Here is a 26328-nt window from a genome sequence, read left to right as displayed (position 1 = left end):
TTGGCTAGTAATAGAGTGGACTAGCCAGAGCTACCAAAGTGTATCTACAGTGAGCAAATATATTGTTGTGTTGATTTAAAGCCATTTTCAAGACGGATTTTCAAGAAAAAAAAGCCGGACATTATTAAGAAAGGTCGGACAACTCCAAAGCAAGCAAGCCTCTCACAACCGGGAACGAACATTTTCATCACTAAATCGAATAAAAACGTTTGTCAGAAATACGACAGGACAGGCTCGAATTTCATCAATAGCTTCGATGGCGATAGAAAAGAAGGAAGAAAGAAAGGAGGATGGATATTGTGTACAGTTAAAAAGGATTTTTGGTGAGTAAAATATGGCTATATTGCTAAATAATATTTCAATTGTATGAGGTTATTATTGATTACTTTTTATGTGTCGCAGCCGTAGCTGCAGTAGAGGTTTTATAGCCATAAAATAGTTTTTGTGGAAGGGGTCACTGGGAAATGCACGGACCGCCACTGGTTTGATGCAACCAAAAACAAGCTGTAACAGGTGCCTAGACAAAGTAGAGAATGTGAATAATCCCAAACACTCGCCATAATAGTATTATAACTTGGAAAAGAAGTCAAATTAATGATGGAGAAAAAAAGTTGACACGTTAGCGCGTCGGCTTCACAGCTCTGGGGTCCTGGGTTCAAATCCAGGTCATGTCCATCTGTGTGGAGTTTGCAGGGTCTCCTCGGGACTGCATGGGTTTCCTCCAGGTACTCCGGTTTCCTTCCAGATTCCAAAAAAACATGCATGGTAGGCTGATTGGACACTCTAAATTGCCCATAGGTATGGGTGTGAGTGTGCATGGTTGTCCGTCTCCTTGTGCCCTGCAATTGGCTGGCCACTGATTCACGGTGTCCCCCGCCTCTGGCCCGGAGACAGCTGAGATTGGCTCCAGGACCCCCCGCGACCCTAATAAATAAAGCGGTTCAGAAAATGAGATGATATATATATTTGTATACATATACATATATGGGCAGCTGAGTGGTTAGCGCGTCAGCCTCACATTGGGAGATCTGGGGTCAAATCCAGGTCGGTCCACCTGTGTTGAGTTTGCATGTTCTCCCTGGGCCTGCGTGGATTTTCTCCCGGTATTCCAGTTTGTTTGGTTGTTTGTCTCCTTGTGCCCTGCAATAGGCTGGCCACTAATATGTATATATATATATATATATATATATATATATATATATATATATAGATAAAAAAAATATATATATAAAATATATATATATATATATATATATATATATATATATATATAAATACAAAATATATATATATATATAAAATATATATATATATATATATATATATATATATATATATATATATATATATATATATAACCTGAACATTTGTCTAAATAAAACTAACATTTAGGAAGTAAATGTTTGGCAACTGCAGCGCTCCTCTTTTCTGTTCTCCTTTGTGTATTCTCTATAGTGATTTCTTCCTCCCTCTGGCTTTGTGCTTACTCCGTCTTCTACACTTTCTCTGGCATGAAAAGACGGTTATCTGTCTTTATTACAGGTTCAACGGCCAATTGTAGCATGAGGCTTGATGAGTGTTTATGTAAGTAATGTTCCTATTATGTTGGTAGAGCAGCTGCTCTCTGTCACGTACTTGCACGTGAGATCATACATACTTGTCAAAAGTGTCTAAACAAACAGTTCATGGAGACCGATGACAATCCTTACTGGCATACGTGTGCGTATGTGGTCTTTGAAAAGCTGATCATGCTTGTGCTATCCTTCTTCTGCCACATTGCCATGGCGACAGTGCCCTCCCGGGGTAATGGGGGACGAGTGTGCTAGAGCTATTTATTCTCCCTCCCTCACTCTTGCATTTCCTCCATCTCTTGCTCACTCCATCTCTGCCCTCTCCCTCCTGCTGCAACCTCTTTGCCGCTCTCCTCTATTTGTCTCCCGCCTTCCCTTGCTCTTTCTTACCATCTCTGATTGGCTTAACACTCCCCTCCTCAAAATGAGATACTGTCTAATGAGACGAGGGTGAAGACGAGAGTAAGGGAGACAAAGAGCAAATGTCTTGAAAAAGAGAATACAAGAAAAGCTGGAGTTGGACAGCTTTGTTTTTTTAAAGTGTAAAACTAAAACCTGTTTCTACAGGACTCTACTAATACCACTTTGAAAGCAAACAATGCTGAAAACATTGTCGAGATATGTGACCTCCTTTTTCTGAGGTCTGGAGGATGCACTCACAAGTTGCATCATCGGTAAAATCTAAAACACTCCAATATAAAATTAAAACTGCTCAAATTGGGTTGAGATTATGAAATAGGTAGACATTTAAAGATGGAGTGAGTTTATGAGTTTATTTTGTTGAGAATTGCACTGCATAAAAAAGGTATGTTCAATACTGTTATTTTGTTAGATATTATTTAGAAACTTGGATTTGTTTATTTATCAAACCTGTTTATTTATTATTGTCTTCATCATTCAATATAAAAAGTTTGAACCAGGAGAAAGTTTTTTTTTCCTCCTCATCAATCATATATACCAACTCATCATAACTTTTCTTTATTGATTCAAATGATTCTTTTAATTTTTCCAAATTTAAGGAATAGGATTTGCTTACTAATGGCTCATCACTTAAACTTCTGATGCACCCTTGCAATTCTGCACACCTTGAACAGGACAAATACAGTAGCGATAAGGAGACAGACTATAGAAAAAGAGCGAATAGGGGGGGAAAAAGGCCCTGAGTGATGGAGATAAATGGCAGCGTAAGGAAGAAAAAAAGATGAGTGAAGTGAGAGGGCTGCACTGTGTGACATACTGCAGACAGAAAGACTAACAGAGCGGGAAAGGGAGATGACAGAGAGGGAGAAAGCAGAGAGCTGAGGTACGTCAATTGCCCCCACCTCCCTGCTCCTCCCCATTTTCGCCTCCCCCTACCCTTCCCGCCGTGTAGCAGACTTTGCTAGATTGTAACAAGCCACTCAGATGGGCTGCAGTACACACACAAAACACAGGCACGCGTGCACACTGAGACTGTCGCTAGATTCCCTCAAGATCATGTGAACATGCCCCCCACCTCCGTCCCCCTTTTTGGTTTCCTATCAGCGTGTGTCAACGTGCAGCACACACTCTCTTTACATATTTAAAAGGGGGGGGAGAGGACTCACAACACATGCTTGCCTTCTCTCAAATCTTTCAGGTCACTTTGACACACACAAATGTGCACAGTGTATACTACACACAGCATATACACACATGCACGCTCTGGCACTCGGCCTCATTCCCTCCCTTTTTCTCCCTCTCTCCTCCCACCTGAGCTGTAATTTGCAGGGCTGATGAGGGCAGACCAGAGGCAGGACTGAATTCTGCTCACTCTATATAACATTCACACTCCCACACACACACACATCCACAGTGCTCTCTTACTACAGGGAGAATCTGAGCCTTTGTGTACGTCTGTACGTGTGTGAGTGCGTGTGGTTGAGTGTGTGTGTGTGTGTGTGTGTGAGTGTGAGTGTGTGTGTGTGTGCAAGCGATCTCTTTAACCTCTCCTTCTTCTCGTCTGTTTCTCTGTTGCTTTTTGTCACTCTCTCCCGTCCTCTCTTTCCATCTCTCTCTGCTCCCCGTGTTTCTGTCCGCGGGGGTGTGCGTGCGTGCGTGCACGTGTGTATGTGTGTGTGTGTGTGAGAACTGTGGGGAAAACAGACGCTCATGTGAGCAGCAGCAGTGACTGGTGAGAGACAGGAAAGACGAGAGGAAGAGAGCAGGGACAACAGAGGCAACACCATCATTCTCATCGGATTCCCACCAGACATGTGAGAAGATGTCGGTGGGCGGCTGCGCGTGTCCCGGTAAGTAGCCGCCGCGGCCATGCTCGCCGTTGACGACGGCAGCGACGGCCGCCGTTGCCAGACGCGGACTTTTCCTCTTTTTGTTGACGGATTTGGAGTTAGTGAACGCGGCTCCCGCTGCGGTGGCGTGACAGAGGCACGGAGAACCAGGGAGCTGCACGGGCGCCCTGGGGCCCTGGTCTCACTTTGCAAAGGCTCATGGGATGTTGCCTTCTGTGTTGGCCTGAGAGCATGGAAAGAATAGACGGGTCAACACTCATCTGTTTCTTTTTCACTTTTAATGTAACTTTTTGCAGTATGTTGGCATGGCTATAGGCAATTGATTAGGACCAGATATTTGTGGCGCACGCACACTGTCAAGAAGTTGTTTCTACGGTATCGCAAATTTTGCCTGATTGTGATTGTACCTGTTGTTGTAGCAGATTATTTCTCATATGGCACAAATAAACTCATGTAAAACCGGACTACAAAGGTGAGAAAAGAGCTAGGGTGTCAAAGGTCAAAGGTCAATGATTGCACGACTGCATGTGCTCATGCCAAGTGACAGTTGGATGGTGAAGGTGATCCAGATGCTCACAAATTCAGCATCGCTTCAATAGGAACAACCTTTTTATTCATGATGAACTCAAGTTGTCAATCTCGTTAAATTGTAAAATGGCTCAACAATCCAGGGTACCCAGAATTCCTTCTTTCCTGGGGTTATTAAACAGGTCAGAGCATGGACACCTGACTGGCTTCCTGGGGTTATTAAACAGGTCAGAGCATGGAGACCTGACTGGCTATAAACACTGCAGCACTCAAATATTCATATTCAAGTGTTGTTAAATCTGGCTTCAACGTACATTTTAATTATGTCGTTTTTTGTTGTGAGTATATTTTTCCGGCTATAAATTGACGTACCAATCAAAACAAAAATCTCACAATGTACAGGTAAAATTTATTCTGCCTTTTGGGGGAATTTTAGTTCATGCATTACCAATAACCAACATTAAAACATTGTAACAACAATACAATGGAGAACAACAAGCTAAATGGTCATAAGATAAATAGTCGCCTGTCTCTTAATATCATAGATTAACAGTCATTTAGATGACTATATATAAAATAATTTGCTTATTTCACTCCTAATCACTACCAAATCCATTCAGATAATTTCTAGACAGTTTTGCCAACTTTTACAAAAGAGGTTGTTAGTGTGGAGGAAAAAAAATACAAGTGGCACTTGAGTACCGCATGTATCCGAATATAAGACGATGTTTTTGCATTGAAATAAGACTAAAAAAAAGTGTCGGTCGTCTTAAAATCGGGGTCTAGACATTATACCCATTCACAACACGTCTTTTCAAACATGAGTCTTGAAAAAGAGGGCCTCGTCTTACAATCGGGCTCGTCTTATATTATATATATCACAGGTCCAGCCAAGAGTAATTTATAGACCATAAAATATTATTTAAAAAGTTTCAGATGATTGCATTATACTCATATGAATGTTTTATTTTTGAATTATATGAATTGATGCCATGTTTTTAGGAGTCTAATAACAGACAGCAACTTTTTGGAACAATTATCCCTTATACTAAAGAACCATATTGCAAAGTGTTGGATTTGTCCACTGTCTTTGAAGGATGAGGGTTGTACTTGAATTGGGCAAGTCTGACAGCAAACATATAGCTTCACTTATTTTTATTGACTCTAATCTCAGATGCTAGGAAGGAAAAAAAAGAATCAAGGTCTTGAAAAAAAATCCTTCGCTGGTGTCCCCCTCAAAGGCAATATATTATTAAGTGTTAGCGCGATTTATGTCCCACTTCTCCAAGCACGTGTAGACATGAAATATAATCCCATAGTTGAAAATATATTACTGCATAGTACTCGTACTGTTATGCAATATTCAGCTGCAGGGGGAGTCAAAGTCAATGTGTTTTGAGTGTTTTGGCAGCTGTATTATCTCTCGGGCATGGTACTCTTCTCCCCCCTCTGACCATAGCGACTACAGTGCTCAACTTGCATGATGACTGAGACATGTGGCCAACCGCAGACTTTAATCATGAAAAGGGTGGAAACACGAAGTAGTATCGTATCTTGTGGTTTAAGGTTGTTCTCACACAGCCACTTTAGAAAGGGCAGCCAAGTTCAGAGACAATGCGTCACAGTAGCAATAGATGAACAAAGAATAACGCAGTGTTGGAGATGGATGTACAAATGAGGAGTCTGGCTGTGTGATTAAGCTTCCGTGTGATTAAACCTGCACGTGTGTTTTCAATCTCTGGGCCCTGTGCTCCGCAAGGCAAATAGTGCTGCCACTTCAGCCGTTAAACAAGCTTGCACAGCCCAAGCTGGAGCGCTTGTTTTGAATGGGTCCTTAGCTATCTTGCGGTCAGATTGCATACTTAATCATCATGGTCATGGAAATTTCCAAAAGGTCGTAAGACTGCCCAGTGACGAGCCTCCCATTTTGCGCTCATATCGTTTTCTGCATTGTTCCCGTTTCGTTTGTTTGATGTGTTTCATTTGCATTCATGTGGAAACTATTTAGCTACACATACTTATTAAACTAACGCTGTGGTCATGGAAAAAAATGTAATTGGACTTGATCACGTCTATTGTTCACAATGATGTTGGGATTGACAGATCATCTGATTATTGAGAATGTTTTCAATTCTATAACATTGATGGTTGAGGTTTGAAAAATCGGTACTCAGTCGTTTGGTCGCCGGTCTTTTGGTCGCCCGGAAGGTTATTGATAATTACCATTTAAATCGTTGCTCAAATTCCCTAAATACAAACTGCGAATTACTATTTAGTCATACTTAATGCCCTATTAATTATTAGGCTAAAGAAAAGCTCCAAATTTCCCATACTTTTATTGTGTTTTGTTGGAGAACTTGTTAAGACCCTGACTGACGTCCCTTCCTAAGGGGACAACTCATGTACATACAAACTCTTATACACTCACACGTCCGCTCAGTGAAACTGCTCAGGGCCATTGTTGGCTTTTATTGATGCGTAGACCGTGTTGTTTTACCGTGTTTTGTCGCCGGTCTTTTGGTCGCCGGTCTTTTGGTCGCCGGTCTTTTGGTCGCCCGTTGTTTGGGTCCGGGCGACCAAAGGACCGGCGACAAAAAGACTGGCAACCAAAAGACCGGCGACCAAAAGACGGCGACCAAAAGACCGGCGACCAAAAGACCGGCGACCAAACGACCGGCAACCAAACGACCGCCCACGGAAAAATCAGTGGACAGGATTGCTGAAACGGAAGATCAAAAGATAGACTGACATTTACCAGGGCCATTGGAGGAGTTGATTGTTTTGTGACTTTACTGGTAGTCAATCAAGAAAATGCAGTTACATGCCTAATTTATGGAAGATACTTCCATTTGGTGAGTGAACTTCAATTGACTGAATGCGGTGTTAACTTATGACAGAAATTATAGAATTGAAGTCAGCCAAAAATGTAACCCCCCCACCCACCGTCTCCCCTAGTGGCTTGTTTACATTCCAGTGCCATGTTCAACAGCAAAGGGTCCTCCCCTCCTTCTTGTGTGGGCTCAATGTTTGTGCACGTGGATGTACACACAGCATGTGGATGACATAAACATTGGGGCAGAATGCGTGGGGATGTCATCCAAACTGGAATAAAAGAAAGAGAGGACACTTTACTGTTTCTCAACTCGTGAATGTTCCGAAAATGACATTAACCTCCTATGACCTGGCGTCCACGTGTGTGGACATCAAATTTTTGGTTGTCCAAGACTACAATGTTACATTTTGTACTACAATGGCCTGGCGTACACGTCAAAAACTACATCAGGTAAAAAGATAATTATTTGTTTTTACACTCATCAGGTCCCAATTAGCTTAAATATCAAAGATAAAATAAAAATGTATGCCTTGCAAGAGTCTGGGTCTTAGTAGGTTAAACTTAACCCTCACTCACCACTAGCCTAACCTTTGATGGCGTTATCTCACACATATTTCTATCTCAACTTTATGCCCCACTTCACCTATCCCACGTAGAAAGACTCCATCCTCTTTCCTTTTTGATGCCCCTGATTGCTAGCGTATGTTGCCTGGCCTGTTGGCAAGATGAGCAGAGACGAGAAGGAGGGAGAGAGACAGTGAGAAGGGGTGGGTTTGCCCTCTCATGCAGGGAGTCACATGGTGTCCCTGATTGGAGGAAAATGAGTAAAGACTGCAGCCTGCCCGAAATGGCAAGAGACAAAAAGGCACAAAGGCTTAGCTGTTTGGAAACGGGTTGCACAACCGGAGTCTGAAAAGGAGGGAGGGGGGGGGGGGGGGGGGGGGGGGGGGGGGATTATGAAGGAAAAAGACAGAGGGAGTCGAAAGATGTGATTTGCCAAAAGAAGAGTTAGAGGGAGGGCTGAGATAAAGAAAAGGGTGATAGAGGGGAAAGAAGAGGGATGAGGAGCAAATGGGAGATGAAGGCTGCAGGAGTGAATGAGGAGTGGGGAGGGAGAAAGCTTGAGACAGGGAGAAATCAGACTGTTTCTGTTTTCTGCAAGGCTGAGCGCTGACGTGATTGGCTGCTGGGGGTGCTTGAAGGAGGGGGGCAGACCTGACTCGAGATCAGAGACAGACAAAATGGCTCCCAGAGAACAGAGAACGCAGCATCAGGCCACTGTCACATCCCCTCACACAGCTGTCAGCTGACTCGTCTTTGAAATACACCCCCTCCTTCTCCACACACACACACACACACACACACAAAGGCTAAGCCACCTGCTAACATGATTGGAGAATGATGACAATGATGGATAACAATGCTGATCATTAAGTATGCCACATCGACTTTTGTCTTTTGCTGAAATTAAAATACAGACGTGATATTTTACACCCGCCCATCACAACATGATGACCTCAAGTCAATACAGTATAAATAATGCATTTATAACCACTGTATATACAATTTTGAGAATGTAAAGTAATGCAGATTATGGAGGCCTAATATATCTAATTTATGAATACTCGTGTATGTTTAATCATAATATGATCACAGTTCTGAATTTAGAGTTCTTCACCTCTGCAACCACAAAAGCAATCATTTACACAATCATTTGTCCTTTGAAACGCTTTGTTAAATATCTTATACTTGCTATCATTATATTGTGTTAATTCATTAGCGGTGGTGTAATTAGTGAGTCTATTGGTAGGTAATGACGTGTGAGACAGGGAATTTACCTTGTGGTGGTGGGATATTAGTGCTGACTGGAAATCTTTAGTAGTGGGTTCAAGAAAGTGCCAGTAGAAGGCTCCAAAACAGGATGAAACGCTTTTATATATTTGGCCACACCGGGTCGCTGCTGCAAAAGGACAGAACTACAGCTTTCTTCTGCCTTCTGAAATCTCACAACCTTCTCTGAGGTAATACATTAAGTTGAAGTATTCAAAACAAAACAATATAGATGATCATTCCAAAAATTCTGATTATGAATCCTCTTATCTTATTGATTGAACTATTCAATTCAATTTAGTTGGAAAAAAGGTAATGCATGCAAGCAACATGAACAAATATCTGGGCCTATAAACGTTGTAAGTAAACAGCCATTTATCTTAATATACTGAGGAAATGATTTGTCATTTATTACTCTTAAGGTAAATGTTGGTGATACAAAAGCAGCAATGAAGTAAATCACTTTGTAGATTACAGTGGGAAGCTGGATAATTGATTCATGGGAAAGAGTTTGGAATACCTATGTTTTACAAGCCGTCCTCCCATTTTTAAACTTATTTACATATTTTATGTAATGTGTGTTAGTAATAAAAATTATAAACAAACTAATTAACTAACTGATTACTATTAACAGCACCTCAGCTATATTTGAGACGGTACAATATCTCTAAGAATTTACAATATTGATTCTTTGGACAACAATAAAATATTTACCAATATTATGATTTTATACAAAGGCCCGTATGTCGATTTAATACAATATTCTGTACACATTTCACAAACAATCAGTAACATTTCACCTAAATCTCAAACAACAAAACATTTAAAGTAATTTTGAGCAATTTGGCGATTTTGTTGCACAAACATCTCTGACCTTTGAATGAAATCTAGTTTTTTCTGTATTTTTATTAAAACTGCATATTCAAAGGAGGCCACAGCTCTGGGGTCCTGGGTTCAAATCCAGGTCGGTCCACCTGTGTGGAGTTTGCATGTTCTCCCCGGGCCTGCTTGGGTTTTCTCTGGGTACTAAATTGCCCCTAGGTATGAGTATGAGTGTGAAGGGTTGTTTGTCTCCTTGTGCCCTGCGATTGGCTGTCCATCGATTCAGGGTGTCCCCTGCCTCTGGCCAGATGTCAGCTGGGATAGGCTCCAGCACCCCCCGCGACCCTAGTGAAAATAAAGCAGTTCAGAAAATGAATGAATGCATATCCAAATGCTATTAATTGATCCTCTTTATTTTTAACCATTTCTATTCAATTGTGCTTAAGAAAAAAATATTAATCGGTCAAGAAGAATTTATTTTTACCCCCCTTTTTAGCAGTACTACAACTTATAGCTAGGGTCGGGAAACTTTTTGACAGAGAGAGCCGTAAACAATTCATATTTTCTAATATTATTCCTTGAGAGCCATACTCAGAATTTAAAATAGATGAAAATTGGGCACCTTTTTAAAACTAATTTTACCCCTTTTAAAGTAGAAAAAGTCTCTGAATTATTTTGATAACATTGTTACGCCGTTGCTAATCACTGTACACATAAAGAGTCGTCTAATTAAAAAAATATGATTAAAGCGGCGCCAGATGTGCCGACTTGATGCTCCTATTGGTGCGTTCAGAACTCCATATATTAACTGACAGGTTAGCTGGGAGCCCTATGCACCCACCAAAAGAGCCACATAAGGCTCCCGAGCCATAGGTTCCCTACCCCTGACTTAGAAAAGAGAATGGAAAAAAATATGTAATTCTAAAGCACATTAAAATAAACTCCGGATGGTCATTTTGTTTCCATCAGGGGACTTTGAGATGAGTGCGTTAGAGTCTGGTGTTAGGGGAGGGCAAATGGTCGTTATCAGAACTGAGGCAGACGTTCAGTTTCCTGTTGACTGGTGTGTGGAAGTGCCCCCTCCTCACCCACCAATGCCTCTGAGCTGACAGTCTGGACAGTGGAGATATCTCACAAGGGAAGAAGAATGAACACGTGACAAGGAATGTAAGCGTTTGACCAGTGTATCGCAGTCAGCGTGGCTTTTGGGGTGACAAAATGGCCATGTCAGAGGTAGAAACTGACGGAGGTAAGATGACCTTTTCCTTGTGGCCTCTCGCACAGCTGATTCAGCAGCACATGACAAAGGAACATTCTTGCCAGACTGTTTTTTGCTGTGACTTATATGAACTCTGGTTCATTCTTGTCTGCCAACCCCATTGTTTGTTCTTTGGTTAAATTGGATTAAAAAGAGAGGTCAGTTTGACTTGCCACTCGTTCGGTAGTTTACGCAGTGACATCTTTAATCACTGATCAAAAATGTTGAAAATTGGTTATTCGCTAACTATACTTCAAAGGCTTAACGCAGGAAAAATGACGGCACTGACTTAAAATTTCGCGAGCATTTTAAAATAATATGTCATTTGCATCAGGCGGGCTGGCGCCGCGAGTTGTTAGCACGACGGCCTCACAGCTCTGGGGTCCTGAGTTCAAATCCAGGTTGGTCTATCTGTGTGGAGTTTGCATGTTCTCCCTGGGCCTGCATGGGTTTCCTCCGGGTACTCCGGTTTCCTCCCACATTCCGAAAACATGCATAGTAGGCTGATTGGACACTCTAAATTTCCCCTAGGCATGAGTGTGTGCATGGTTGTCTGTCTCCTCGAGCCCTGCAATTGGCTGGCCAACAATTCAGGGTGTCCCCCGCCTCTGGCCCGAAGTCAGCTGGGATAGGCTTCAGCACCCCCCGCGACCCTAATGAGGAAAAAAGCGGTTCAGAAAATGAATGAATGAATGATGATTTGCTTGGCGGCCTAGTGGCGCGAGTGGTTAGCGCGTCGCCTCACAGCTCTGGGGTCCTGAGTTCAAAAACAGGTCGGTCCAACTGGGTGTAGTTTGCATGTTCTCCCTGGACTTGCGTGGGTTTCCTCTGGGTACTCCGGTTTCCTCTCACATTCCAAAAACATGCATGGTAGGCTGGTTGAACACTCTAAATTGCCCCTAGGTATGAGTGTGTGCATGGTTGTCTGTCTCATCGTGCCCTGCGATAGGCTGGCCACGGATTTAGGCCCGGAGACAGCTGGGCTTGGCTCCAGCACCCCCTGCGACCCTAATGAGGACAAAGCGGTTCAGAAAATGAATGAATGAATGATTATTTGCTTCACACATTTGCATGGCCACTTGTTGCTGAAGATAAAGACTCAATCCCACCTGACTTGAGCACAGGGCAAAGGATTTTTTTTTTATGACAGCCATGGCCAGTAGACTGTTCGAATGGCACTGTGTCCTTGGAAGAACAGTCTTCAGGAGACATAAATCAGGCAGACATATTCACACACCGAGGGAATTGCTCCATAAACAATAGTATAAGGATCATGCAAAATGTTTGTGTGAATACAACATTTCACAGAGGGATTGCTGCTCTCTATTTCATGTCAAATAGGTTTGTTTATCAATCTAACTTTTGCTGGGATGTGGAAAATGCAAGCAGCCACGTTGTTTCTTTGATGCCTTCACTGCAATTAATGTTTATGGCAGTGTGATCGTACGTTTGAGTTATTGTCTGTTTCGTTGTGCCCTGTGAGTGGCTGGCAACCAATTCAGGGTGTTTCCCGCCTGCTGCCTGTGGTTGGCGAGGACAGGCTCCAGCACCCCCCGCGACCCTTGTTATGATAAGCGGTGTGGCAGACGAATGAATGAAATATAACCAAATATAATATTGGATTGGATTGGATAACTTTATTCATCCCGTATTCGGGAAATTTCGTTGTCACAGTAGCAAGAGGGTGAGGATGCAGAAATAGGAAAGGCATTTTAGACATAAATAGATAGGTAAGTAAGTAAGTTAATAAATAAATACATGAATAAATATATAAATAAATAAGCGTGTTGCTGCTGAAATATATATATATATATATGTTTACATACATATATTATATATATTCTATATATTTCAGGTTTGTATTAAATCTGCTTGAATTTGAATTTTGGAATTTACTTAATTTTAGGAGAACAGACATAACCTTGCAATTTTGGTACCTGTGCAAGAAACATGAACTTCATCCACACGTTTTTTCTTTTGCAGGGCACAGAAGAAGTTTGACAAACAAAACACAAATACAGCTGCAGAATCTTTATTCGAAACCATTTACTCTTTAAGTTATACGTATACGTATTCGTGTGACACAGTTGTAGTACTTGGATTCATGTCTGAGGCTAGCCAGAATAGGGACGATTCAACAGCGTGACGCGTGTGTGGATGTGTATTTCGCTGTTAAGGGTGCTGCTTAAAGATAAGGCCTGCCCTGTGCCTCACAGCGAAAGAGACGTGTGTGTAAGCCCTTAAAGCCTTATCCTGATACACCTCCCACCCCCACTGCCTCTCCATCACCCGACACATACACTTGCTCTGTGGATTAACTCAGTCATGTAACATTTCAATGGCAAAGCTTACAACACACACGCACCCACATTGGATTAACCCCTGTGTGTCCACAGATGATTCTTTGCCTCTCTCCAGTTGTGAAAACTTGCCTGTTACCATGACTACTGTGGACATAGTGTTAAATAGCAAAATCCACATTGGATTCACACAGAGGCACACATAAACTGGCATGAATGACTACACTACACCGTAGTCCTGGACATAAATTGCCGCTGCCAAGAAGCTGCCATCCTTCTCTTTGAGCAACGAGTCATACCAGCTAGATAATAAATGTGTCATTTATCAAGTTTGAAGTAATGTATCCACATAAAATAAACCTCAACTTCTTTTTGCCACTGATCAGGGGAGGCCTTCCTTATAATGGTTTTTCAATTTCGTAAATACCTATATATATATATATATATATATATATATATATATATATATATATATATATATATATATATATATATATATATATATATATATATATATATATATACGCTGACTTTGGGCCAGAGGTGGGGGACACACTGAATTGGTGGTCAGCCAATCGCAGGGCACAAGGAGACAAACAATCATGCACACTCACACCCACACTTAGGGCCAATTTAGAGAGTACAATCAGCCTACAATGCATGTTTTTGGAATGTGGGAGGAGACCAGACTCGGAGAAAACCCACGCAGGCCCACGGAGAACATGCAAACTCCACACAGGTGGACCGACCTGGATTTGAACCCATTTGGAATTCACTGCACCCCCAGTGCTTGGATTTGAACCCAGGACCCCAGAGCTGTGAGGCCGACGCGCTAACCACTCACGCTAGTGCCCCCCCCCCCTAAAATGTCATTTTATTTGCGCTTCAGTGTATTTTTTTTCTTGATTTTTTTAAACAGGATGCAATCACTTGCCAAAATGTGCTGCCAGATAGCAAGGCAATAGTTTTTGTGTTTAGAGACATTCATTCATTTTCCCTACCAGTTATCCACACCAAGGTCCCGAGGGGTGCTGGAGCCTATCCCAGCCAATCCAGCGGGGGACACCCTGAATTGGTGGCCAGTCAACCGCAGGGCACAAGGATACGGACAACCATTCACGCACACCCTCATACCTAGGGGAAATTTAGAATATACAACCAGCCTACCATGCATGTTTTTGGGATGTGGGAGGAAACCGGAGTCGCCGGGGAAAACCCACGCAAGCCCAGGGAGAATTTGCAAACTCCACACAGGAAGGTCCCACATTGAACCCACATCGGAATTAGTAATAATTAACTATTTAAAAATAGTTCTGCCAACGGTATATCCTTTGGCTATTAAACATCAAATGTAATCTAGCATTAAGAGTGACTTTTCAAAAAGTTGTTTCAGGTCATGATAATCCTCAGCGTGATGAAACTCACTTTAATTAAGACAGTAAGACTGATCTATTAAAATCTATGTGAACCTTTTAATCACTGGAGTCAGCTGATTTATTATCGCCGCCTAATTATATTGTCCTTTTTGTCCAGCGTAGAAGAAATTATTACCATGTGCAATATTGTTGTGGGGAATTCGCTTGTGCTTGTGTAGGTTTTCAACAGTAACTGCTACATCCTCTAAATTCCCATAACATGTTAGGCTTGAGCCCACCCTTGACCCCAATAAGGACAAGCAATGCAGTCAATGGATACAATTGATGAATGTGTTTTCAAACAGTGTGGTGGCATGGCATTGAAAAATCTGATCCACGTTTGTTTTTGTTGATCATAGTTCGTGAATGACAGACATATAGTCAATACGTACTACTCGTTCTTTTTTTTCTCCAACTTTTCCCATATGGGGGAGTTTTTTTTCTGGCTGTGATCTGTCTATCTGATTATATTTTGAGGCGATTTAAGAAGATTTAGAGGCCATGGGATTCTCCTTTAAGCTTAATGCTTTGAGTGTGCGTTATTTGTGCGTATGTGTGTGGGTAAAAGATAGCGAAAGAAAGGCGATGTCTTTCAAATACTTGCTTGCTGGTTACAATTTTGATTAAATCAAGAATCAAACAGCCATGGAACTAAAAAGTGCTAATATATTCCAATAGAAAAATCTGTCGGTAAACTGCTAGCAAAACTAAGTGAGAGAAAGCATAACATCACTGACCCTTAAAACCTATTTAATCAAACATTTTAAACAAAAGTGAGAATCCTAAAGTAGGCAGACCTACATGCCACTCTGTGTTTTCTCTTCTTCTGTATTCTCAACATTTATAGGAAGTCCTGAGGTGAAGAATGAGACTGAGTAATTGTGAGTTAAACCAAATTGTTTGGGGAAAAATACAGTAGTTATGAAAAATTAACAACCTCTGTAATAATGCCCGGTATTTGTGATATTTTTATGGCTGTGTTTAGAAACAAGCAACAAAAATCAAACACTAATGTGACAGTCCGGACACCTTGTATAGTTTTTGAAATTATAGACCAAAGGTTCTACCTAAATTTTTCCAGACAACAGAAGGATTTCTCAGGCAGAGGTGTAGAAATTATATTCCCGTATACGTCAAAATCCAATAACATTTAGGCCAACTGTACTAACAGCTAGACCACCACAATTTCAAGATTAAATATTGGCACAATTCTTAAGTCATTTTTGTCTGTATTCAAAAAGAAACCATCCACACAATGAACAGTTCCGACTTCTATAATCGGAATGTGAATGGTTCCAAAATGTGTAAGGAAGCTAGTCTATTTAGAGTGTCCAATTAGCCTACCATGCATGTTTTTGGAATGTGGGAGGAAACCGGAGTACCCGGAGAAAGCCCACGCAGGCCTGGGGAGAATATGCAAACTCCACACAGGTGGACGTGACCTGGATCTAAAGTCAGGACCTCAGAGCTGTGAAGCCGAGACGCTAACCACTCGCTCCACAGGGCCACCGTAAGCGTGAATGTTTTTCTTTTATTTTTTATTATTTTGCAGAACACAGATATTGTATAATTGATTGCTAACCAGTGTCCCATAGGAGCTCACCATTATGTAACAGGAAATAATAAATTTTCACTTTATTGCTAAACTCATTGCAGGGGGTGCTGGAGCCTATCCCAGCTAACTAAGGGGACTAGGCGGGGGACACCCTGAATCGGTGGCTAGTCAATCGCAGGGCACAAGGAGACAAACAACTGTTCACATTCACACTCATACCTAGGGGCAATCAGCCTACCGTGCATGTCTTTGGAATGTGGGAGGAAACCAGATTACCTGGAGAAATCCCACACAGATAACATGCAAACTCCACACAGGAGGACCGACCTGGATTTGAACCCAGGTCCCCCACTGTGAGGCCGACGCACTTATCCAACGGGCCGCCCTGTCTGTGCTTCTTTTCACTTTTTATTTTTATTTGTTTTATTTTTATTCAAATCTGAAATGCTTCTTTCAACTTTCTTTTGCCTTCTTTTTGTACTAGTATGCAGCTCAGTGGTGAACATCATTTCCAACCACACACTTCCACTTGGCTGCATTAGGCCAATTCTCATCTCTGTCACTTAGAAGGAAAGCATGGGATGAGGGAGGAGGAGCAGGAAGAGGGAAAAATGCTTAGCAGACAACCTTTATGAGCTTTGCATGGGGAGTGTGGGGGAGTGGAGGGGGCGACTAGCGGTGGCGGTCAGGGGAGAGAAGAGCAAATGTACTGCGGAGAGAAAGGAGGAGGAAGAGGAGGAGGGCCTAGAGCTATTGTTCATGTCCTCCCGTGAACAAAGGGCTCATCGGGGTCCGTATGTAAACCCACAACAGGCTTTAGCCCTTTGACAAGGCCTCATGCGGGACAAAACATAGCCGACACACTGCCGCTTTTGGCCCCTATTGCTTCTACGGCCTCACACTTGGCGGAAAAGTGCATCGATCGCGTTCATTGGGACGTGTTGTGTGGGTACGTTGCGCCGAGCCGTCCATTCAGCGGCCCTATCGGTCTTGACGCACGGAGCGTAGGCACGGACTCTTGCACGGATCTGTAAACATTTGTCTTCTCATTGGATTTCAGCGCAGGTAAACGATCGCTTTTCCGGCTACGCGATCCGCAGCTTTCCCACAGCCTGTCTCGTGAGTAGATATTGCTTAGCGGTTGGTGCCACTGCGTTTTTCCGGATTGTTTTGGTGGATCCTCCTTTGAAAGGGGATTTAATGCTAAGATGTTAGCGGAGCGGCTAGCGGTGGATGCCGACTGCCATGTAAGCTAGCTAACGTTAGCTTTGCCATTAACTCATTTAGTTACTAATTTTACCCACTGGCGACCGAGCGCAGTGGGGATATTCGTTTATTGTATGTTTACAGATTGTCCGTTTCTATATTATTTACTTGCACGCGTGCTAAAGTGTTTTTTAGCTTCGAAATCTTCAAAGCTAACGTTAGCTAAAAGCTAATGTTAGCATAGTGCTGCCTTTCTAATTGCCTTTGTAACCTCACAGCCCCTCGTAAAATGTGCCAGCACCGACCTGAAACCAATAAAAAAAATTCCAGTGTCTTTGCAAAGGTTACGTGCAATTTGAATAACGCTCGACTCGGAAAGATGGTCTTGTTTCACGGGAAAGTTTCATTTGTTCGGTGTTTCGGTGCAGGCTGGGCGCCTGAAAACGACGCTAGTGATGCTGTTTTTACGCGAAAAGTTCACACGGTGTAGAGTTTGTATACAATCGGGTTTCGGTAGGTTATTTGTCACTTAGCCACGAAACCCGTGACGTATCCTGTGAGTTTGGACAGTGAAGTGTCTGCTTGTTGAGCAGAAATGAACCAATTCCCAATGGAGGAAGTGGAATCCTGCTGATGTGATTGGGACTGCCTGTCATTAACCACTAACAGGAGAAGAGAGGAGCTAATGGAGCTCTCACCAACTAATGGACACATAACATTGATTATTTATTTATTTATAAACGCAATTTATGTTGTTTTTCTCTTTCCTGTTGTTGTACCCAGCCCATTGCGCACTCTTGCTTGCATAGCAAATAGCTTCTGTTGACAATAAAATGAAGGCATACTTTCTTGGTTGGAGTTGCAAAACTTGTTTTAGGTCTTGACTGAACAGTAGGCTTTTTTAAATTACATCCAAACGACTTGCGTGGGCTGTAACAAAAATATGACGCTGACATTCAGTTTGGTGCATTTGTGTTTGATTGTTGGATGATTGAGTCTCTGGTGTGTGGATGAAACATTTTACATATGTAAATAATTTCTATTTCTGTTGTTCTGGCACAAGCACACATCTCAATTACATGTATGCTGAGATACAGTCATGTTTATTATGTTGAGACAAGACATTTATGAGGTGGGGCGTCACCATGGTAACGACTGGGGTCATGACCTGGAGACTGCTACCCCGGATAGCCTTTAGAAAGCTTGCCAATTAGAGTAATACATATAAGGGATTGGAGCCTGTGAGAGATGGAAAAAGAATTATTTAGAGTTGTTTGTTGGAAAATAGAGGACTAGATTCATGTTTGCATTTTTTTCCTTAATGTCGACCTTAACAGCAATTGTTTGTGGATCCCGGATGCGCTCAGCATTTCCACATTCATAATGTTTTAGTAGTTGTGTACCTCATGACAGTATTTTCAATTTCAAATCAAGACCGTAAATTCCTTTTTTTGCCCCAAAAAATAATGAATATTGCAGTTTAATTGTTTTCTTTTGTTCTGCTTACTTCCAGGCTGTTCCTCCAAATCGTTCAAGCTGTACTCCCCCAAGGAGCCCCCCAACGGTAGCACTTTCCCTCCTTTCCATCCCGGCACCATGCTGGACAGAGACGTGGGGTGAGTTTCATGCCCGTTCATTTTGGATATGTTGAGGGCATGATTCGTATTATAACCGGACTGGTTAGCGGGACTTCGATTGGATGTCAAAAGGTTATGCCAGGTGATATAAATGGGGATGCATGTTTGGAACTCAGAATGAGAATTTCTGACATAAGATTTACTAGCTGAAATTTCAATTTATATTTGACAAATTAAAGCTCTATATGTGAATAGTACCTATAACAGCTGCCCTTGGAGAATTTTCTGTTGAAGTGTACCCTTTGAAAATGAGGAATATCCTGCACTGTTGCGGACCTGTTGTCGCTTCTCTGGGAGAAATATTTCAATATAGTGGTTGTTAATGCTTCTGTGGCATGGAAGTTGAGCCTTTGGAACAAAGTTGATTGATTTGGCTACGCGAAATCTTCACAAAACCATTGCCGCTTGATTTTTATTTTTTTCAAATTATTCCTTCTGTGATATCTTCATTTAAGCTACTACAGAAAGTGTTTTTCAGGTGTTCAGAGTGATTTCTGATCTTGACGCTCTTATTTTATATTCTGTTAGGTGACTTAACGAAATGTTTATTGTTCTCTTCCGATTTGTTACAGTTTTTGATGTGTTATGATTTGGTTGCGCTATATTGTATGTAACTCTCTTTCTCTCGTTTACAGCCCAACCCCAATGTATCCTCCCACATACCTGGAGCCAGGAATTGGGTAAGACAACAGAACCTGCTTTACAGATAATATTGCGGTCTCCTATCACATGCATTGAGCATGAAAGTATAACCAGGCTAAATAAGGTTGTTAAACAACTCTGATAGTACTATAGCCCTGAATTTTCTTTGTGTTTTATTGCCCTCAAGCCAACTGTTCTTCTTTTGTTTTCATCTCCTGTCTTTTTATGGCGTAGGAGGCACACACCATATGGCAACCAGACAGACTACAGAATATTTGAACTAAACAAACGGCTACAGAACTGGACAGAGGTTTGTAAACTCTCTCATTAGCACAACACTCGAACCATGTGTGGGCAATGGAATATTTGTCTAATTTCTAAAATGTAGGACTGCGATAACCTATGGTGGGATGCGTTTACTACGGAGTTTTTTGAAGATGATGCCATGCTGACCATTACTTTCTGTCTAGAGGATGGGCCAAAACGCTACAGTAAGGACAAGTGCCGTATTAAATACATTTCACCTAATCTCTAATGTTTAATGAAATTCTCTTTGTTTTCTTTTCACCTATTAAGCAATTGGCCGGACGTTGATTCCAAGGTACTTTCGGAGTATATTTGAAGGTGGTGCCACAGAGCTCTACTATGTGTTGAAACACCCCAAGGAGTCATTTCACAACAACTTTGTCTCCCTGGACTGTGATCAGTGCACAATGGTCTCCCAGAATGGAAAGCCAATGTTCACACAGGTGAATGCCAAAAAATATCTATATTGTTTTGCCCCTGTCTCTTTCTAGAGTACAATTTTACTTAAAAATTGGTTGAGTTGAACCACGCGTGTCAAACCCTAGGCATGAAATTATGAACTGAATTTGGAAAAAGGCTCGAAACATCCTTCAATGCCTGACAAACAAATACAAAATCAATGATTCCTGATTTAAAATTTAATTGGATGTTAGAATTTAAATAATAGCAGTAAAATTCAGGGGAAGTTGTGAATAGTTATATTTATTTACTCCAAATTGTCCTTAGGTTTGAGTGTGTGTGTGTCTATGGTTGTTATTCTCTTTGTGCCCCTCGATCGGCCTGAAACCACTTCAGGGTGGGGTACCACTTACTGCCTGTTGTTGGATGGGATATGTTTCACCATCCCCGTGAGCCTTGTGAGCATAAGCGGCTCAGAAAATGAATGAACGCATGAAAGGTTATATATTTCTGGACACCAAAACTACAATGTGACATGTGACAAAAAAGAACTGAACACCTATGTATATTTGTTTGTTTGTTGTATTATGGTGCAAATCTCTCAACGTACATTGAATAGACATTACTAATACAAATATTAGAAGTACAAGCATTGAAAATGACCCAAAATTTTGATTCAGACACCATTTCTTGTTCGTCCTAAAATCTTTTGATGATGAAGTGGGACTGCAGAGATGAAAATGCCTGTCCAATATATTTTGGGACTTTTAGCTTTTTCCCGTCAAATATAAGGACTTAGGTTTTAGGTTGGAAAAAGGGGCCTGGCCCAACTTCTGTTGACATAGTATATATCTAAGTGATGCTTTTGTTACTATAATCAATAGGAAGGACCAATAAACTTACAACATGAATTGTATACCCCTCTAACTTAATGCTGGATGAGATGCGATTTTCACGACTATATGGCGCACCGCATTTAAAGGCGCAGTGTCAGTAACGAGTGCTATTTTTGTATTTGACACACACAAGACGCACCGCATTTAAAGGCGCAGCCAGGCATGGCAAAACATACACCATCTTAAACATACACCAGCTTAAACATACACCAGCTTAAATATACGGACACACGCTAAAAATACGTTTTTAAAAAGGCAACGAAATCAAAACTGAGTTCGGTTGTACTTTATTTAGCCATTTTACAATGTACTCACGTTTTTTTTTTGATCAATCATCACCCACAAATCCATCAAAGTCCTCATTTTCTGCGTCCAAATTGAACAATTGTCCAAATGATTCATCATTAACGCCGGGTTCCCTCTCTTCGTTGTCAGAGTCACTCACATTGCCATGTGGCTCGACAGAAATGATGCCGGCTTTGGTAAAAGCTCGAACAACAGTGCAAGCCGACACGTTCGTCCAAGCGGCCACGATCCATTCGCAAATAGTGGCGTAACTAGCCCGGCGCTGCCTGCCACCCTTCGTAAAGCTGTGTTCGCCACCTATCATCCATTGTTCACATGCCGCTCGCAACTTTGCTTTGAACGCCCGGTTGATGCCGATGTCCAGCGGTTTTCAAGCATTTGTTGTTAGTGCCTTTAAAAGGCAGTGCAAGCAGACACGTTCGACCAAGTGGCCACAATCCATTCGCAAATCGTGGCGTAACTAGCCTGGCGCTTTAGTCAAGCCTCCGGGAATGACGGCAAGCTCAGAGTTCATTTTTGTGACTTGATTTTTCACCGCTGCTGCGAGATGGGCACGCACAAATCAACTCTGGCTTTAGAGCAGGGGTAGGGAACCTATGGCTCGGGAGCCACATATGGCTCTTTTGATGGGTGCATATGGCTCTCCACTAACCTATGAGGTAAACTATGGAAACTGCTGGTGAGAAAGCGCAGGAATAGGAGCGTTACGTTGGTATTATGGCATTGACACTACCCCAGCGCCTTATAATCATTTTTTTTTCATTACACTTTTTTGCATGGATTTTCTCATTGATACTCATTGATTAGCAACAACGTAACAATGTTGTCAAAAGAATTCAGAGACGTTTTGTACTTTAAAAGTGGTAAAATGACTAAAAAAATGGCACATTTTCATGTATGTTGACTTTTGAATTGTGAGTATGGCTCTTAAGGATTAACATTTTAATAATATGAATTGTTTATGGCTCTTTCCATCAAAAAGGTTCCCGACCCCTGCTTTAGAGCTTACACATGGCGCTCCGCATTATAAGGCGCCCTGTCTATTTTTGTTACGATCACGCTGCGTTGTCGCAGCGCGATCGGGAATATCTTTGGGGACCCAAGCGCAGGAGACGTGAGAGTGACTCGAGCCAGATCATTTCACAATGGGCTGGAACAGAACGGCATCATGCTACTCGCACGCACAAACAAATCAGACAACAGAATAATGACAGCTAGCGACAGCTAACGACCGCTAACAACAGTCAACGATCCGGCGACGTGTGATGACGCGTCGCTACTGAAATACAGGAAACAAAAGCAATCAGTGGATTGGCTACAGCCGGTACGCGTCGACGGCAACCCTGGAGGGCCAAAAAGGCCACTCCTGACAGTACCTCCCCTCTAAGGAACGGATTCTAGACGTCCCAAAGCCAAATGTCCATGAAAAGCGGAAAAGCAGGCAGGGAGGGCTGGCGGGAACTGTACACTTAGTCCGGGGGGCGTCCGCGCCAGCCCGTGAAGCAACGAGAGGTTGGCCGGTCCGGCGGGCGTCCGCGCCAGCCCATGAAGCAACGGGAGAGTGGCCGGTCCGGTGGGCGTCCGCGCCAGCCAGAGACGAGGCGAGGAAGTGGTCGGTCCGGCGGGCGTCCGCGCCGGCCCGTGAAGCAACGAGAGGTTGGCCGGTCCGGCGGGCGTCCGCGCCAGCCCGTGAAGCAACGGGAGAGTGGCCAGTCCGGCGGGCGTCCGCGCCGGCCAGAGACGAGGCGAGGAAGTGGTCGGTCCGGCGGGCGTCCGCGCCGGCCGATGACGAGGTGTGGGCATGGTCGGTCCGGCGGGCGTCCGCGCCGGCCGATGACGAGGCGTGGGCATGGTCAGTCCGGCGGGCGTCCGCGCCGGCCGATGACGAGGCGTGGGCATGGTCGGTCCGGCGTGCGTCCGCGCCGGCCGATGACGAGGCGTGGGCATGGTCGGTCCGGCGGGCGTCCGCGCCGGCCCGTGAAGCAACGAGAGGTTGGCCGGTCCGGCGGGCGTCCGCGCCAGCCCGTGAAGCAACGGGAGAGTGGCCAGTCCGGCGGGCGTCCGCGCCGGCCAGAGACGAGGCGAGGAAGTGGTCGGTTCGGCGTGCGTCCGCGCCGGCCGATGACGAGGCGTGGGCATGGTCGGTCCGGCGGGAGTCCGCGCCGGCCGATGACGAGGCGTGGGCATGGTCGGTCCGGCGGGAGTCCGCGCCGGCCGATGACGAGGCGTGGGCATGGTCGGTCCGGCGGCCGTCCGCGCCGGCCGATGACGAGGCGTGGGCATGGTCGGTCCGGCGGCCGTCCGCGCCGGCCGATGACGAGACGTAGGAGAGGCCTCTCCGGCAGACCTCGGCGCTTGGAGAGGAGTGGGAGTAGCCGGTCCGGTGGGCCTCCCTGCTGGTCCTTAAGGAGCTGGCCAAGCCCCCTGCCCTTAACAGACACCAGAAACTTAGAACGGTCGTCGGGCACCTTACCCTGGCTGTTCGGGGGGCCGCCTGTCCCCTCGGTCGGGAGGGCAGGAGGGTCGCTCTCGCCGTCGTCGGACCCCTCGTGCAGGGGGGCCGGTGAGTCACTCTCGCCGTCGCCGGCCCCCTCGCGCAGGGGTGCCGGATAGTCACTCTCTCCCTCGCCGGCCGCCTCGGCCAGGAGCGCCGGAGAGTCACTCTCTCCCTCGCCGGCCGCCTCGTCCAGGTGCGCCGGAGAGTCGCTCTCTCCCTCGCCGGCCGCCTCGTCCAGGGGCGCCGGAGAGTCGCTCTTGCCTTCGCCGAACCCCTCGTCCAGGGGCCCTGGCGCGTCGCCGCCACTTCCGAGCGGGCAAGAGCTGGGTGGGAGAGAGATGGACGGGAGAGAGCTGGGCGGGTAAGGGGTGGGCTCGAGGAAATCAGCCGGGGTGAGGCGGAAATCGGGCCGGCCGAAATCAGCAAGGATGAAATTTATCAGTCTGGGACTTGGCGGAACGGGGCTCGGCAGAACGGGGCTCGGCAGAACGGGGCTCGGCAGAACGGAGCTAGGCAGGCCAGCCGTCACCGGAAGCCTGGTTCGTGGCTTCGGCACGGGTGCGACTGGCGGCCCCGGTGGCAAAGGGAGTATTGTGCGTGGCCTCGGCACGGGAATACGGGAAGCTTGGACGGGCGAGGTCGAGCGAAGAGCTTGGTCAGGGGCTTGAGCGTCCAGGCCCTCCTTCCGCTTCTCCCTGCGGCGCGGCGCTCGCCGCCTCCTCCGGGAGGGCGGCACAGCATACCCGCCGCCACGTGGTAGTCCAGTGTAGATGGGCCACCCACCTGGTTGATGCCGGTCGGGGTAATCCAGGTCAGAGTAGTCGGAGGGGCAATGGCGATCCTTCTCTAGTGGGGCATAACGTTCAGCGTTCTCAGTTGGAGCGTATCGGATTCCGTATCGGCTAAGAAAATAGCCGTCCCAGTCCGAATCTCCAGCATCCAAATCACTTAGCCTCTGGCCGTCCTCACCCTCAGAACAGTCATAGTCCCAATTTACAGAGATTTGGCGTTTCAAAGGGGCCGATGGAGGCTGGGGGTCCTCCCTCCAATGAGGAACAAAATCGCTAGAGTTCGAATTAGGACAACAAGGGCGATGAACAGATGGTGTGGGATCGTGGGTGTCGTGCCATTGCGACGTCGCGGTCTTGCGACGTGTTGAGCGGAGGGAGGGATAATATGTGGGTGGAGGCTCAAAATTACCTCCTCGTCGGAATTCCTCCGCTGCCAGATGGTGCCCACAACAAAGCGTGTCCATATCCAACTCCTCAAAAGGTCTTGGGATGCCTACCGAAAAATCCATGTGGTCGGGGGGGTTCCGGGAAGGGTGGCTGGCGTCGACGAGAGCGTCGGCTCGAGCGTGGGTAGCCTCCCGCTGGGTCCATTATGGCCGGATCGTTCTGTTACGATCATGCTGCGTCGCTGCGTCGTCGCAGCGCGATCGGGAATATCTTTGGGGACCCAAGCGCAGGAGACGTGAGAGTGACTCGAGCCAGATCACTTCAAACTACATTCTTTAATGAATAAACAAGGGTCTACAAATCCACAATGGGCTGGAACAGAACGGCAGCATGCTACGCGCACGCACAAACAAATCAGACAACAGAATAACGACAGCTAGCGACCGCTAACAACAGTCAACAATAGTCAACGATCCGGCGACGTGTGATGACGCGTCGCTACTTAAATACAGGAAACGAAAGCAATCAGTGGATTGGCTACAGCCGGTACGCGTCGACGGCAACCTTGGAGGGCCAAAAGGGCCACTCCTGACAATTTTGGAGAAAATGTAAGACTTTTTAGTGCGCCTTATAGTCGTGAAAATACGGTAATCCTTTTAATGACTAAACTCTGAATACCTATCCTAATGTCATTCTACTTTTGACTTTTTTTCTGTAGGTGTGTGTTGAAGGTCGCTTGTACTTGGAATTCATGTTTGACGACATGATGAGGATAAAAACGTGGCACTTTAGCATTCGACAACATCGTGAGCTCATCCCTCGCAGTATACTGGCCATGCATGTAAGTGGAGGGCAGTCTTGCATCTGTAACATTGTTAA

The 26328-nt window shown here is 44.6% G+C and overlaps 1 protein-coding gene across 4 annotated transcripts in view; it reads left to right on the top strand.

Moving 5' to 3' along the window:
• The first annotated feature begins 3403 nt into the window (after positions 1-3403).
• ldb1b (LIM-domain binding 1b) overlaps positions 3404-26328 on the top strand; it is a 31236-nt gene continuing 8311 nt past the window's right edge. Inside the window, exons 1-7 of one of the 4 annotated variants that reach the window (XM_077605781.1) lie at positions 3404-3841; positions 19102-19204; positions 19861-19905; positions 20102-20177; positions 20256-20358; positions 20444-20616; positions 26168-26290. In XM_077605781.1, coding sequence (XP_077461907.1) covers positions 3814-3841; positions 19102-19204; positions 19861-19905; positions 20102-20177; positions 20256-20358; positions 20444-20616; positions 26168-26290 — 651 coding nt within the window. In that variant the 5' untranslated portion in view covers positions 3404-3813. Of the gene's footprint in view, positions 3842-17048; positions 17448-17489; positions 17630-19101; positions 19205-19860; positions 19906-20101; positions 20178-20255; positions 20359-20443; positions 20617-26167; positions 26291-26328 lie in introns of those variants that run through there. The other 3 variants (XM_077605784.1, XM_077605782.1, XM_077605785.1) reach the window with 3 other exon arrangements.

The sequence above is a fragment of the Stigmatopora argus genome, chromosome 7 (assembly GCF_051989625.1).
Source record: "Stigmatopora argus isolate UIUO_Sarg chromosome 7, RoL_Sarg_1.0, whole genome shotgun sequence".
Classification (NCBI taxonomy): domain Eukaryota; kingdom Metazoa; phylum Chordata; class Actinopteri; order Syngnathiformes; family Syngnathidae; genus Stigmatopora; species Stigmatopora argus.
The sequence above is the reverse complement of the archived record's forward strand: the minus strand, read 5'-3'. Positions and strand labels throughout refer to the sequence as shown.